Here is a 15,549-nt window from a genome sequence, read left to right on the forward strand (position 1 = left end):
GCCCCCACCCTGACCCTGCCTGGCAGCCACGTTCTTTGAGGCCATGACCTCGGTCAGCCCACCCAGGGTTGGGGCCCTAGGATCTACAGTCAGAGCTGTCTCAGACAGGGATGGAAGCATCCGTTGACTCTGCCCCGAACACCTCCCAGATACATGTGTGCCTCTTGAAAGGCACACCCTTTTGCTGATCCTTACAGCAACCCCATTTTAGAGATGAGGGAACTGAGGCTCTAAGAGGTCCTGTGAACTTCCACGAGATGACAGAACCAAGATTTGCAGAATGGATTTGATGCCTCAGAATCTAGATGGACACTCCTTTAATGGACGTCATTTTCAATAGCAGCTTTTTTTCTCTCATGTGAAAGGGTTTGTGTGTATGAGAGACTTGGAAACTATAAATGAGTAAAAGGAAAGAAGACCCTACCGATAAACATGACCCAAAACCAGTTCTTGCTAACCGTTGGGTATATTTATTTCCTCTCTTTTCAGGGCATACCTTAAAGTTTTTAAATTATAAAAGTAGCATCACAACGTTGAACTATATAAAGGAAAGTTAAAATGGGTCTCTTCCCCCAGGCTCACCCCAGAGTAACCGCTTGTAACATGGTGCATGCCTGAGGTGTGCACGCACGCGCGTGGGCGCACCCTCCTTTCCTCCCGGTGTCTCAGGATGGCGTGGAATAACTGACCTAACGCGCTGCTTCCTGATGAACATCTATCCTGCTTCAGATGTTTTGCTCTTACAAATAAGATTGCGTTGAAGTTTCTCTGACATCCATCCTTGGCCTCTTGGGCAAGCACTTCCGTAGGATTGAGTCCAAATATTGGAATTCCTGACTTAAGGACTGGAGCACATTACACACCGACAGCCGCTGCCAAACAGTCCTTCAGAGCAGTGGTACTTCTGCCCGCGTCCGGCGACCGTGTGTGACAATATGCCTTTCTCCTACGTTCTTGCCGACACTGGATACGATCACGCTTTCATTTTTGCCAATCTGATAGGGTTAAAAATAGCATCTTGTTTCCTTTTGTGGTTCTCGGGTCGCCTTTGTGGTTCGGACATCTCTTTGTATGCTTTTTTCCGTTTGTTCGTCTTCGGCTGTGATCGGTTGTGACCAGCTGTTCAAACTTGCGTTTTCCGGTTGAGTGTGATACGTGTTTCCCCACATAGTTGCATAGACAATTCAAAATTGTCATTTAATGACTGCAGAGCACTGTGTTGAGCGAATGGCCTATCATTTACTGAACCATGGCCCCGTGGTTGGAAATATAAGTTGCTTCCAGTCTTTCCTTTTTCTTTTTATTTATTTATTTATTTTTAGAGAGAGAGAGTGGCAAGGGGGGTCAGAGGGAGAGGGAGAGAGAGAATCTTAAGCAGGCTCCATGCCCAGCACAGAGCCCGATGCAGAGCTCCATCTCACGACGCCAGGATCATGACCTGCACCAAAACCAAGAGTCGGACGCTTAATCGACTGAACCACCCAGGCGCCCCTGTCTTTCCTGATTTTAATTAAGGTAGCCATGAACATCTTTTGTCTATAATTGGAATAATATCTTAAAGTACATCAAAGGATAAGTACTCTTAAGGCTTTTGATCTATACCAGTATACTTAAAACCTTCTAAAATTGTAAAGCACTTGGAAATCGTCTCGTGCAATTCCCTCTCTAAATAGGGAAACAAGGCCCAGAGGGGACGAGACTTCTGTGAGCGCTCACGGCTAGCATGGGGCAGGTCTCTGACTCCTAGTCCAGTGTTACTTCCCCAGCCTACCAGCTTCTGTAATCCAGCAGCATTCACAGACACTGACCGAGGACCCGTCCTGGTGGGGCACCATGGTGGGTGCTGGGGGATGGGGATCCTGGAGCAGGAGTGGGAACACTGGACATAGACACAAAGCCAATGTGCCGTGTCGCTCCCCAGGCCCCATCAGTGCGGGTCACCTAGCACCTGGTCACCTGGCAAGGACATCTAGTGCAGATGTCTTCTGCCTTCTCCCAGGCATTCCCTTAGAGGCTGGCGGAGGGGCCACTCCCTGTGCTCATCCCTGGTACCTGTTTGCTGTATTAGATGCCACCTAATGTTATAATCAGACAGCGGGGTTTGTACAGCTTTTAAAGTGTTGGGACACCGTAACCCATTCCCTTATTGCCCTAGAAGACCACGGTCTTACCGCGAGGTTCACCTGGTATCAGTGGGAGAGGGGCCAGGCCCCCAGGCTGCAGACTTTTACAAAGTGTCCTGATGCCCATCGGTAACAGGGTTCAGGAAGGAGAGTGGCAGATACTATTAGACATATGGACATCTCATTCTTCCGAACACTCCTGTTGGGCAAGCTGCTCAGGAATTTGTCCTGGGCTGTGTGGCCCTGGGATGGGCCCTCTGCAGGTCCAGAAGAGCCAGTGGGAGGAGGCAGCCCACCCTGACTTACAGGGGAGGCCCGGGGCTAGGGAGGGGCGTGCTCTCTGAGTGCTCCAGCTGGAAGCGGAGCTCCTGTGGCCCTCTGGCTGCCCCAGCGGACCTATCCCTGGGAGAGACACAGTGTCCGGGTTCTTTAGCATCTCCTGGGCTTGTCTGGCCCGGAGGTTCCTACTGAGTCGAGGAGCACAGGGAGCGCCCGAACCCAGGTATGCCCTGGTCTCGATTCCATCATGCAGCTGGTGTGTGGCCAGGCCACACCTGCGGTTAGATCAGGTTGCTCTGCTCCTGTTGGGTTTCACTGTCCCTTGTACCAGCAGGCAGAGGCCAGTGCACTGCGTCCTTTGCCCTGCCGCGCTAGCCGCGCTAACCACGCTAACGTGGACTTGCACAAACAGGCTCTTCAGCCCAGCGTCCTGGCACCTCGTGGCCCCGGTTTCCTGCCAGCATAGTGGCCTGCTGCACAAGGGGACACCCGCATGGGCTGGAGCGTTGCTGCCAGAGATGGGGGCCAGAGGCTCCTAGGGGAGGGGCTTGTGAGGGGGTCGGGGGCAGAGGATGGGAGAGGGCTGGGAACTGACCGCTGTGCCCGTGGGCAGGCGCCATGCCGGGCACTTTCCTTGTTGGCTTTTCTGGTTTCCACAGCCGCTCCAGGGCGGGTAATAGCTCCATTTCACCGGTGCTGAAAGCAAGGCTCAGAGTGACCTGCCCAGGACCAGCACCGTGTGTTCAAAGTAGGACAAGCAAATCCACAAACAGTGCACAGGACGATCCCATTTTTATAAATCCATGTGTATGCACAGAAAAGAAAACCTAATGAGTACACATCCGTGTTAGTAGTTACCTCGGGAGGGTGAGGCTGCAAGGTGTCTCTCTTGCCAAGTTGCATATTTCTGCAGCATGTGAGGTTCCCACAAGGCATTTACTTTGCTTTTGGAATCGGGAGAAAATAGTGATAGGTTTGTTGTTGTTTTTTTATAACGTTCACATTCCAGAGCGCACTGTTCAAGTTCCCCGCTGCCCAGCCCTGGCCTCGTGCAACGTGGGATAGGATTGAGTCCTTGCCCTGCCCCTGGCCAGCCGTGTGGCCTCGGGCGCGCTGTTCCACCTTGATGGGTCTCAGTCTCCTCATCAGCGAGACAAGCACAGCTCTGCCTTGCAAGGTCACCGAGGGGATACAGAGCAAGCACGTGAAGTGCCCGGAGCATGTTGTTGTGATGGGTCTCGGCCATGAGCCACCCTGGGAATGCTCATCTTACCTCTGCTCCCGCCTTTATACCCTGACGGTTCCCCGGCAGCATCGTGCCTCTGCTCCGAGGCTGCTGTTCTCGGCCCCCTCCTCAGCCTGTGCTGCACCCCAGCTGGGTGCGATCTCACCTGCCCCATAAAACTCGGGGGCCTCCCCCACCCCCCAGGGAACGGGGTCTGACGTGGGGCCCGAGTGTCTGCGGCGTGTGGGTGTGATTTCTAATTGGCACAGAAAATCTCCCACAACGTGGATAGTTTTATTGCCGTTTTATATGCGAAGAGAGAGGCTGAGAGAGCGACCGGCCCCAGGTCACACAGCTGGTGGGTGACGGGAGCCAGGGTCCGGCCCCAGCGCTGGAGCCCGTGTTCCTTCCAGGCCGTTGCCCTCCCTCTCTCCAAAAGCACCTGCCCGGAATTCATTCCATGTGCAAGGACGCTGAGGCCCAGAGAGGCTAAGTCATGCCAGGGCCCCCCGCAGGTGGAGTCCTGAACCGTTTAGGACCGAAGACTGTCTCAATATAAGATCTAGGCATTGGAGGCCGGGGGCCTGGTGCCAGGGAAGTGTTCGGTTCGCTCTGTGAGCTTCCTCCACTGAGGGGGGCTGCCTGAGGGGAGCACGGCACCCAGAGGGTCGTGGGCCTTGGTGTCGGCCGCAAGTGAAGTGCCACGGTCAGTCAGTGCTGCTGGCCGCGGGACCCGGTGACAGGGTAGGCGGAGTGGGAGGGAGGGAGGGAAGGCGTCCCCCGCGTGGCGCTGCGTCCTTCGGCATTTGCCCCTCGGTTCTGTCCGTGAGGGGGAGGGGTGGCTGAGCTCTCCAGACCGTCGGGCACCACTTACCCTCGCTGTGCTAGAGAATGCCCGCTGTGCTCAGCCTCACCGGGCTCTCAAGAGTCTCACGGGCGGTGACAGACTCGGAACCTTTGAAGAGGCCGCAGGTGCTGAGCAGAGGCGGGTATCACCGTTACGGCCCGATGGCATCAGGCCCTCGTCTGTGGGCTGACACAGTGCCCTCTGTCATTTCAGCTGAATAGCATTGGCAACTACTACAAGCCCTGGTTCTTCAAGCACGTGGAGAACTACCTGAAGACAAAGCGGGAGGGCCTGGAGTACATTCCCCTGAGACATTACTACCACCGCCACACGCGCAGCATCTTCTGGGAGCTCCAGGTGAGGCTCGGAGTCCCCAGCCGGCCAGCACTGTGGGGCCAGAGGGGCCTCGTCCCAGGGACCCAGAGCACCCGTGACACCACAGACAGAGACACCAGAGACACCACAGCGCTGTCCTCCGGGGGGAGCAGGCGGCTCTCACTTGGGCTCAGCAGCCTGTCGCAGAGCATCTGCTCCAGGCCGGGCACCTGGGAGCACACACACCTGCTCTGCCCTTGAGGAGCCGTAGCCTCACCAGGCCGATAGACCCTGGCACGGGGCAGGGCCATGGCAATGGGGAGGGGAGGCGGCTCGTTCTGCCCAAGGTCAGAGGCGGCCGTCGAGCTTGGCCTTGAAGGTGAGCAGGGATTTGCTGTTCTGTGTGGAGGGGTGAGATGCGGTGACATTTTAAAGAGGGGCGACAGAGAAGGCCTCTGGCGGGGGGTGGAGAGGGACTTGTGCACAGGGACCTGACCACGGCGGGGCTCGGCGGGGGGACGAGCCAGAGCATGGGTCCTCAACTGGGCTACATGGGTTCTTTTTTCTTCTAAGTCATAGAACCTAGAAATAACCACTTTAATGTGTACCATTCCGTGGTATTTAGTACATTCGTCATGTTGTACAACTTGCACCAAAGCTGCTGAGGAGACGAACAGTAATCTGGAAGCGGTAATGAAGCCGCAGGAGGAGCCCCACTCACCTCCGTCAACCCCAGACGGTCGTGGGAGAGGACATGATGCCCCTGAGGAGGCCCGCAGGGACCAGCCAGCCCCCAGCTAAGAGCCGGCAGAGGAAGGCAGTGTCCAGAGAAGAGACTGAGGATGGAGGGGCTTTGCTGATGTCAGACCACGAGAACATGGAGGAGGGCTTGGGAGATGAGGAGACAGGGCCGGGTGGAGTCAGATTAGGACATGTTGCATCGTGGTAGCAGGTCACAGGGCACCTGGAGGCTGTGGTGACTAGGTTAAACCAGGCTGACAGGCATGAGGTTAGACCTGACAGTCTCCTAGGAGAAGGTGGGACATCCTAACTGTGGGCCTGTCTCTCAGGCTGAATGTGATGGGGACGTGGTGAGGGGTTGGAGGAGTGGGGAGCGGAGGGCCCATCAGCGCCTGCGAGCGCGGGGCACCCCCACCTCCAAGAGAGCTCCCTTGTCAAGGCCCAGAGCGGTTGGTGGTCTGCCAAATGCAGAAGACACTGTAAGTCCCTCTTTGTCCCTGCCAAGAACAGTGTTAGGTTGTGGGAGGTGTGTTTTTGTCAGGAGCAAGAACGTTTAAGGGACAGGAAAAGAAAGAGGACCGGCAAGGGAGCCCGAGAAGAACATCAGAGAGTACACAGTAACTGCTCCATATGTGTTAGCTGAGACGCCGAACACCACACACGCGGTACCTCAACCTTCCTAACAGCCCCAGGGTGGTGGGGCCTCATGTCTGTTCCATTCTCCAGATGGGGGGGAACTGAGGCTTAGGTTATCCAGAGTAACACAACTCAGGAAGAGATCAAGTATAGTTATCTCTTGCAGCATAATGAACTACCCCAAACTTAGAGGATTAAAACAACTGACAATTTCTTATTATTTTCTGTTCTCTCAGTTTTCTGAGGGCAGGGATTGGGGAGGGACTAATCTGGGTGACTCTGGCTCAGGGTTGCAGTCCAGTGTCATCTGGAGGCTTGCGGGGGGATGGAGGATATGTTTTCCAGAAGGTTCCCTCACACGGTTGTTAACAAGAGGCCTCCATTCCTTGCCACGTGGGCTGCTTGAGTGTCCTCATGACAGGGCAGTGGGAGCTGTCCAGGAGAGAGACCAAGGAGGAGCCTCGAGGCCTTACAGGGCCCGTCTCCTCACACTCCGCCAGCCCCGCTGGACGCTGTCAGAGCAAGTCCAGCCCCCACTCAGGGAGGCAAATCACGCTCCATCTCTTTTGAAGAAAGGAGTAGCAAAGCATCTGTGGGTGTTTTGCTTTTTGTTTTTAATTCAAGTTAGTTAACATACAATGTAGTATTGGTTTCAGGAGTAAGAATTTGTGTGTTGTTTTTTTTTTTTAACCACAGAGCTAGGATTCATGATGAGGTTTGTCTTATATTTCTGTGCCATGAGGCACTGGCTGTCCTTCCCGAGGTGAAAGGAAGAGTCTGGTAGGACAGGTGTCTTACGACTGAGATTTGCACACAGGGCATCTGGGCGGAGCATCACGGCATCCACCACAGTAGAGTTGCAGAAGCCCAGACTTCTAGAAAGAAGGGGTAATAAACAATGTCAAGTGCATGCCTTTTCCCCCTCCCCTGGGGTGAACTCCTCCTCCCTCAGGCAGCCCTCCACCCTGGTTCCTCCTTGCTGCATCCACCCTTGAATCAATCACAGGTGACCTAGGCTGATGCTGAACCTCTCGGTCCGATCCTGTCACCCTGGGGCCAGGCCTTCCTTCACCCAGCTTCACCCAGCTCAGTTAATCAGTAATATTTGGGGTCAAGGCCAGCCACATGATCTGCAGGGCACGGTGCAAAAAGGAGGGAAAGAGTACCGTCAAAGATAGTACCGTGGTCTCTCTGAATTTTGCTATTTAACGTTCTAAGTAAAGAAGAATTAATAATTTAAATTATTGGAATGAATTTACTGTTCATCTCTTATTAGGAGTATTGAACTCTTCATGTGTATGTGTTTCGTTCTGAGCGGACCAGTTGCACAAAACTAGCTCAGTTGTGTTTATCTCCCTTCCTGGTAAATTCACATTCTCTCAATACTCCAGCGTGGCTTAGTGATGAGTAAGGAAGGACTGAAGGGAAAGAGGACTCTGGGCAGCCCCCTCTTTCCCTTCCCTTTTCTGTCCTCCTTTTCTGCCAGTGTTAGTGGTTGGCTGATACAGGGAGGTAGCACCGGATAGGGTTCTTGGTGATTCGTGTTTCTTTTTAATGCCATTGCCACAGGGCCTGCATTTGGGGCTTGGGGTCCTGGCTCAGGCCAGGCCCCCTGGATCTGTTGTGGGGCCCTGCAGAGCAGAGCAGGCTGGTAGCAGACTGGACCCAGGTAAATGGCAAGGGCAGGCAGAGTCTGGGGGACCAGGAGTAAAGTCAGGACACGGGGCCTGGGGTCACTCAGAGGCAGAGGGATGAGAAGAGGAGGTCGGGGCTTACTGTTTAAAACTTGAACTTTTCTGGGGCGCCTGGGTGGCTCAGTCGGTTAAGCGTCTGCCTTCGGCTCAGGTCATGATCTCAGGGTCCTGGGATCGAGCCCCGCATCAGGCTCCCCGCTCAGCGGGAAGTCTGCTTCTCTCTCTCCCATTCCCCCTGCTTGTGTTCCCTCTCTCGCTGTGTCTCTCTCTATCAAATAAATAAAATTTAAAAAAGTAAAAAAAAAAAAACTTGAACTTTTCTGAGGTTGAGATTTTGGAAAAGGAATGGTTCTAGCTGATACTTTCGGCTAACAATTGACTGTTTTTAAGGGAAGAATACAAATGGCTGTTAAACATGAGAGAGATGATGGGTCTCACTCCATTAAAGCCGGGCAAAACAAAATTTCAGGAGTCACATCTTTCACCCGCAGGATGATGGCGAGGCAGAATTTTGACGACGCTGCTTGGCCTGGGGAAGCAGCACTGCCTGGTGTCATTTGGGAGAGTGTGACATGGCACACACTCTTGAAATAATATCCACTAAAATGGCACACACCGAACCAGAAGTTTCCACTTCTTGGAATTTATTCTACAGACAAACGAAGGTGTAAATGGGCAAAGGCACATGTAGAAAGGATACTCACTGGAATAGTCTGGGAATCGTCCAAGTGCTTATCCGTACAGAACTGATTCAATCAGTTAAGGTCCATCCACACAGGAGGGCAGTGTAAAGGGCCAGATGCTAGTTTGGGTTTTGTGGACCATGAGGTCTCTCTAGAGGCCGATCTGCCCTCACAGTCTGAAAGCCCCCACAGACAGTGCGTAAACACATGGGCATGGTTGTGTCCCAGTGGAGCTTTATATGTGGGCCAGATTTGTCCGCGGAGCCATAGTTTGTGGGTCCCCGCGGGGCAGTGGTCGCACCCCCGAGCAAGCGCGTGCTGGCCGGCTGCGCATGAGGCACAGGGGGAGGGAGAAGCATGAGGCTGTCAGACGCCGTCTGTGAGCTGTTGGCTTGTACGCCCGTCCGTGTGTCTGCGCATCAGGTGTCTCTAGAAAGGGACACAGATCCTTCCTAACAGTGGCTGCCTTTGGGGAGGGGACAGAAGTCGGGTTGAGGAAGAATGAAGTGGGGTCAGGACTAGGGGGGAAATGGGGTGAGGACATGAAAGGAGGCCTAACCTTTGGATGGCTGGGATTTCTGCTGTGGGCATGTGTGACTTTTCCAAAAACAAGCGAGGAAACAATAAAAGCCAAGCCACACATTGTTCTCCGGTCATGTGCTAGCGTCACTGTAGGTGCCAGGATCTAAGCCGAGTAGAGCTGGGTGCAGATGGGTCCCTCCCTCGTAGGAGTGGGCTGCCAGTCGGAGAGCTGGCTCCAGGGCAGAGAGGGAGGGTCACTCGGCTTCCAAAGCTTAGCTCCCAGGTTCCTTTGGGAAGCCACCCCTGACCTCGAGTCTGATGTGGGCCCTGCGTCATTTTGTCCCAGCTCTTCCCACACCGTAGTCCTCTGGCCTGTCTCTTCGACTGGAGGACAGGGATAGGGACCATGTCTCGTTTATCTTGCTATCCCCAGCACCCAGCATGGAACCTCATACCTGACCTCATAGGCACCTCATAATTGTTTAATGAATAAAGGAATGTCCTTGGGGGCACCTGGGTGGCTCAGTCGGTTGACCCTTGATTTCGTCTGACCCTTGATTTCGGCTCGTGCCCTGGTCTCGGTGTTGTCAGATGGAGCCTCACATCCGGCTCCGTGCTCAGCGCAGAATCTGCTTGTCTCTCTCCCTCTGCTCCTCCCCCAGTTCATGCGCAGGGACTCGCTCCAAGAATGTTACCCCATTCTTGAAGCCAAGGACATTGCTTTACATTCGGGAAGACAGGCTTGGAGCAAGGGAGGAAGATAGTGAGTGGAGGGAGGCCAGAGTCTCGGCTGTTGGGACCAGGCAGGATGGCCAGCGGGTGGATGGTGAGCTGGTGGGCGGCATGGTGTATTGTCGGAAGCAGTGCTGAGGGAGGGGGGCTCCTCCCCGGTGGTGGGTTGAGCATGGAAGAAGAAGAGCAGCCTCTGCTCAGGAGGGTCTCCAGGGAGGCTGAGTTGGGGGAGGCAGGCAAGGTAGCGCTGTGAAGGGCCACAGGCACGAGAAAAGAAGTGGCTAATTCTGCCTAGGGTTGGAGGTTAGCCGTCAGGCTTGGCCTTGAAAGATGACAGAATTTGCTCTTGTGCGTGGAGGGGTGGGGAGCAGTAACATTTTAAATAGGAGTCTGAGAAGGCCTCTCAGGAGACGCTGTGAACCAGTGAGCTCATGGATGACCCTGAGCCAGACCTTGCCCACCCTGGTGAGAGCGGCCCGTGGCTATGTGACATTGGGGAAATTGCTTAAGCTCTCTGATGATCTTCTCATTCAGTGACATTTTCTTGACCATTTACAAAATGCCGTCTGTGTGCCAGCCACTCAGACCTCAATGACAGCAATTATAGTTATCTTATTTTGCTCCTGGCACTGGGCTGTGTGCCTTCTAGTTGGTATCTCATTATTCCCTCAAATCCTGTTTTATAGATAAGGAAACTAAGCTCAAAGAGGTTAAGTAACTAGCCCAAGGTCATTGCAGCAGGTAAATGCCAGAGCTGAGACTCAAACCCAGACCCAGCTGGGCGAACCGTGGGTACCACCGTTCCCCTCCAGACAGGAGGAGTGGGCCCTGTCATCCGGAACGCTGAACGAGGACCTGGCCCCTGGCCCATGGAGATACTCGGCCCTGTTGGCCCCTTCTCTCCATCGCCAACCTTTGTCTTTCAGGACATCATCCCCTTTGGCAACAACCCCATCTTCCGCTACCTCTTTGGTTGGATGGTGCCTCCCAAGATCTCCCTCCTGAAGCTGACCCAGGGCGAGACCCTGCGCAAGCTGTACGAGCAGCACCACGTGGTGCAGGACATGCTGGTGCCCATGAAGTGCCTGTCGCAGGCAGTGCACACCTTCCACAACGACATCCATGTGAGCCGGGGACGGCACCCTCTGGGCCTCAGTGTTCCCAGCTGTAAAATGGGCCTGCTCCGTGATGGCCCTGAGAGGAGAGAAGGCATGGTGGCTGCTGCTGAGCACTTCTGTGAACTGTTCACGTTTGTGCCCTCTAACGTGGCAAAGTGGAGGCGCTGTCGGCCATAGCCTCGGGGATCGGGAGCAGAGCTGTGGGCAGCCAGAGAGAGGGGTCTCTGGGTGGGGGTGGAGTGGGCCCGCCATGAGCCTGGCACCTGTTGGAGAAAAAACACCAACGCCCCTCTCCCTGGTCCACCCAGGTCTACCCCATCTGGCTGTGCCCGTTCATCCTGCCCAGCCAGCCGGGCCTGGTGCACCCCAAGGGAGATGAGGCCGAGCTCTATGTTGACATTGGAGCATATGGGGAGCCACGCGTGAAGCACTTTGAAGCCAGGTCGTGCATGCGGCAGTTGGAGAAGTTCGTCCGAAGCGTGCATGGGTGAGTGGCCCAGAGTGTGGCACGCTTTCTCCGGCCGCCAGCCCCAGGGTGCTGCTGCTGGGGGTGTAGAGTAAGGTCAAGGTGGCCAGCCCCGAGCCAGCCCCACTGGTTGCCGAGGGAGTGTGGAGCCGTAGTGGCCTCTGGTTTGGAAAGTACCTTGAGAAAGTCTGGAGGTGGGATTTCTCACCCCTCTTCCTCACAGCCCTCCCATGAGCACACCAGCATCCCCCAGGTGCTCAGGCCAGAGCCCCGGGATCACCCTGCTCCGCTCCCCAGAGCAGATGGTGGTGTGGTTTTAGATAGGTTCCGGGCCGCTACTCGGGGTTGGAGGAGCTCAGCGAAGGAGGGAGGGATTCTGAATCCGCACAGATTGACTGAAAGCCGCACAGAGGCCCAGGACAGCGTAGCTCAGAAACCAGCCTGGAACAAACCCTTGATGTATTTAATACATGGACACATCTCAGAATAGTTACGCTGATTGAAAAAACCAGGAAAAAGGAGTACTGTATGATTCCAGGTATACGAAAGTCCCGAATCCACAGTGACAGAAAGCTGAGCCGCCTGGGTGGTGGAGGGCAACGGACGACATGGGGCCATGATCAAAGTTTGGGGGGTGATGGATGTGGGGGCAAGTGTAAACGAGAAATCCTCCACGAGCGCTTCCTGCGGCTCATTGGGGACACAGCCGGGGCCTCTCGGGTCCCTTCCCCTCCCCTCAGCCTCCCCGTCCTGTGCTTCCTAGGTTCCAGATGCTGTATGCCGACTGCTACATGAGCCGGGAGGAGTTCTGGGAGATGTTCGATGGCTCCCTGTACCACAGGCTGCGGGAGCGGCTCGGTTGCCAGGACGCCTTCCCTGAGGTGTACGACAAGATCTGCAAGGCTGCCAGGCACTGAGCGTGGGCCCGCCCGGAAAGAGACAGACATGTGGGTGGGCCCTGTCCCCAGGTCCAGGAGGCATCTTCTCTTCACTCAAGCTTGACTGCTCTCCCAGATCCACGCTTCCAGAAAGAACCCCCTCCAGAAATCCCACACGGACTGCCCCGATGGCTAGCTCTGGCTCCCAGAGGCAGCCGAGTGGAGGGCAAAGGATGTGGGCTCTGGAGTCAGACGTACCTGAGTCCCATTCCCAGTTCAGCCCCTCGTGAGCTGTGTGACTCTGGGCGAGTCACTCAGCCCTTCTGGACCCAGCTGTCCACCTGGTGAAGGGGGTCACAGTGCCTGCCCTCAGGCCGTGGGCATCGGGGTCCGGCGGCGGTCTGGCGGCAGGTGCTGAGGGCCGTAGCTATGCTGACTCTGGCTTCCCGCTCAGCACCGAGTCCAGGAAGGCCCCACGTGAGGTCACCTGGGCGCAGTTCTGGCTGGAAGGGTGAGGGGATGCTCCAGCGTCGCACCCACCATTGCTTCAGTTGGCCAGACACACCCCTCACAGACAGACAGAAGGAAGGTTCCTCTCCCTCCCCAGGGTCTCCGGAGGGCAACAGATGGGGCAGGCAGGCCCAAGACGTGCTGTGCCAAAGCCAGGTCCCAGTCCAAAGTTCCCTGTGCCGTCCTTGGTGACGCCCTGCCCCTTCCTCCTTCCGGCCCACCGCAGCCATCACCCATGTCTCAGAGAGGACCGGGTCCTCGAAGACACTTCATGGCTGCCTCCTGTCCCAGCCCAGGCGGTGTGGCTCCCGCTCTGACCTAGGGCTGGAGCACCTGCGCCCATCCTTGGCTCCCCGACCCTCCGTGCCTCTTTTGGGCCCCAGAGCCTGCCTAGTCACGGGGGCGGGGGCTGCATCTATACTGCTCTGCAGCCTGGGGTGGGGGGTGGGGGGGTGGACCCCACCAAGCAGGAAGATGGAGGTTCAGTGCGGAGTCTCACTGTGGGGCCCCAAGGAAAGACCATCAGCTTGATTTCTCCAACCACTCCTCCCTTCGTTCGCCCCCGCCCATAGCTGTAGTTAATTTCAGTGCCTTACAAATCCTAAGCTCAGAGAAAATTAGCCCCATTTCCCTTCCAGAAGGAAAGGAGCCTCCCTAGGTCCTTCCTGACTTGTTAAAAGCCTAGTTGGTTATGCAGCTCCATCTGAAGAACGTCCCCAGCTGAGGACCCAGCCTCTGAGAACGAAGCGTGTCGTGTAGGGAGCTGGGATGGAGTGAACCGTGCCAGGCAGTGACCTGCTGAAAGCAAGAGTGAGCACTGCACTAGGAGACAGAAGCTGGCTCTCAGGCCCTGCTGGCTTATCAGCAAGCCGTGTGACCGTGGGCGAGTCATCTGGCCCTGGAGCTGCGGCCCCTCACCTCCCCAGGCCTTTCCGCTGTGGGAGCACATGACTGTCCTGGACCGTGTGCTTGCAGTGCCGCTCAAGGCCAAACCAAACCTAAACCCTCCACGTGGGCGCTGTAAGGTCCTTCCTTCAGACCAAGGCCAGCTCTCCTGTCACTCAGAGAAGCGCACCTATGGCACGCAGGGAAGGGTCTGCGTCTTGTCACTGCAGGTTGCCAGAAGCCCGATGGAGCCAGGCTTTCCCCGGGGGATGCTCAGCTATCCCCCTGCAGCCTCGGCCCACTGCCAGGTGTCCTCGCATGGTCCCATGAGTGCTGGGCGCGTTTGTGACCCTCAGGAGACAAAGGCACCCCCCCCTCCCCTTACCCATTTGGCCTCTGGAGGGGGCATGAGAAAAATAAGAAACCTCATTCTCCAGCTTGTCTGCAGAGCACATGAATTCTGGCCTTTGCCCTCCTGGTGGGCGCCTGCGTTTCCCGCTCGATGCTAAACTGATGATCCTACTTCTTGTGGAGGAATGGTTAGCCCGAGCAGAGGGGCCCGGCCAAGAAGGCCCTGGCGTCCCACCAGAGGGGCCTCCAGCCTTAAGCCGCCGGGAGGGTAGCCAGAGATGCTAGTGGCCTCTACCGCCCTTAGTCCTAGAAAAACCAAAATCCTGCCCTTCACAGACCTCACCCGGAAACGGGGGCTCGGAAGGGAGGGTCTCGGGATCATAGCAGCCTCAGGTTTACGTTCTGCTCCCATCATAATGGTGACTTGCAAGCATGGCAGGCCGCGCGACCGGCTTTTTCCCCTTAGCCAGCCCCATCCCTGTCCATCCATGTGGTGGTTTCAGGGGGAGTGAAACTTGGCACTGGGGTGAGTGTGTGTGCAAAGTAAAGGGATAGGCCTTTCCCTTCTAGAGCCCCGAGTTTCTTGGCTGCACGAAGGTTTTCTGTAGAATCCGAGTTGCAGCCAGTTTCTTTGGCTGGAAGGTTGCATCATTTCATTAGCTGTTACAGAAGGGGAAGGGGTGGGGGATGCGTGCGGCAGTGCATGGTGTGTGGTTTTTATTTTTCCCATGACCGCGGGGACCAAGGAGAAAGGCCCGAGTGTCCCCGAGCAGGCTCTTCCAGCCGCAAGAGCTGTGCTTGCTGTCGGACACACTTCATGTCCCCGTGGCTGCGTGGCCGCTGCTTCTATACAAATAAAAGTGTGACCTGGAGACTAGCCTTCGTCGTTTCTTGTTGGAGGCTCGGGCTCCGGCGCCGGTGGGTTCCCCCTCTGGACCATGGACAAGGACTGAAGGACGACAGGGGGGAGGGCCGGGGATCGTGGGCGCTTTTCCCCGTTTTTGGACGTCTGCCGCTGGTCGCAGTGTGACCTGGCGTAGGTGTGAATGGGATGCCGCTGACCGCAGGGGGAGAGGCTAGAAGCCGGGCAACCAGTGAGAAGGGCCCGGGGAGGGGTGACGGTAGCTCGGATCAGGGAGGGGACGACTTCTTAGGGTGTCAGACGTGGTCATCAGGAGCTGCAGTCCTGATTGTCCGCTTGGTCACTAAAATCCTTTCTTCGAGCTGCTAGAACTGCCTTCCCCAGCCTCCCTTGCACTCAGGTGTCTCTGGTCTTCAGGAGATGTGAAGAGACGTGGGGAAGACCTCCCACATGAGGTTCTGGCACTTTCCCCTTCTTAGCTGGATGCCAGTGACAACCAGGCCATACGCTTTGGCAGGGTCAGTAGTTGGAAGGAGCCCGAATCCCTGAGTAACTGCAGTACTGCTCATCACCTGAGCCCTGGCCTGGCCTATTCCAGGAGCAAGAAACAGAGCTTTGTAGCTGAGTCACTACTACTTGGGAGTGTTCGCTAGAGTTCCTGAAGTCACCCAAGTTGGTTGTC

At 56.0% G+C, this 15,549-nt stretch overlaps 1 protein-coding gene across 2 annotated transcripts in view; it reads left to right on the forward strand.

The window, feature by feature from the left end:
* DHCR24 (24-dehydrocholesterol reductase) overlaps positions 1-14,877 on the forward strand; it is a 30,241-nt gene extending 15,364 nt beyond the window's left edge. The window contains exons 6-9 of one of the 2 annotated variants that reach the window (XM_045897610.3): positions 4,688-4,831; positions 10,724-10,921; positions 11,224-11,402; positions 12,145-14,877. In XM_045897610.3, coding sequence (XP_045753566.1) covers positions 4,688-4,831; positions 10,724-10,921; positions 11,224-11,402; positions 12,145-12,298 — 675 coding nt within the window. In that variant the 3' untranslated portion in view covers positions 12,299-14,877. The remainder of the gene's footprint in view (positions 1-4,687; positions 4,832-10,723; positions 10,922-11,223; positions 11,403-12,144) is intronic. The other variant, XM_064589070.1, reaches the window with a different exon arrangement.
* The last annotated feature ends 672 nt before the right edge of the window (positions 14,878-15,549 follow it).

The sequence above is a fragment of the Mirounga angustirostris genome, unplaced genomic scaffold (assembly GCF_029215605.1).
Source record: "Mirounga angustirostris isolate CCGP_5_RB_7025 unplaced genomic scaffold, mMirAng1.0.hap1 SCAF_4, whole genome shotgun sequence".
Taxonomy (NCBI): domain Eukaryota; kingdom Metazoa; phylum Chordata; class Mammalia; order Carnivora; family Phocidae; genus Mirounga; species Mirounga angustirostris.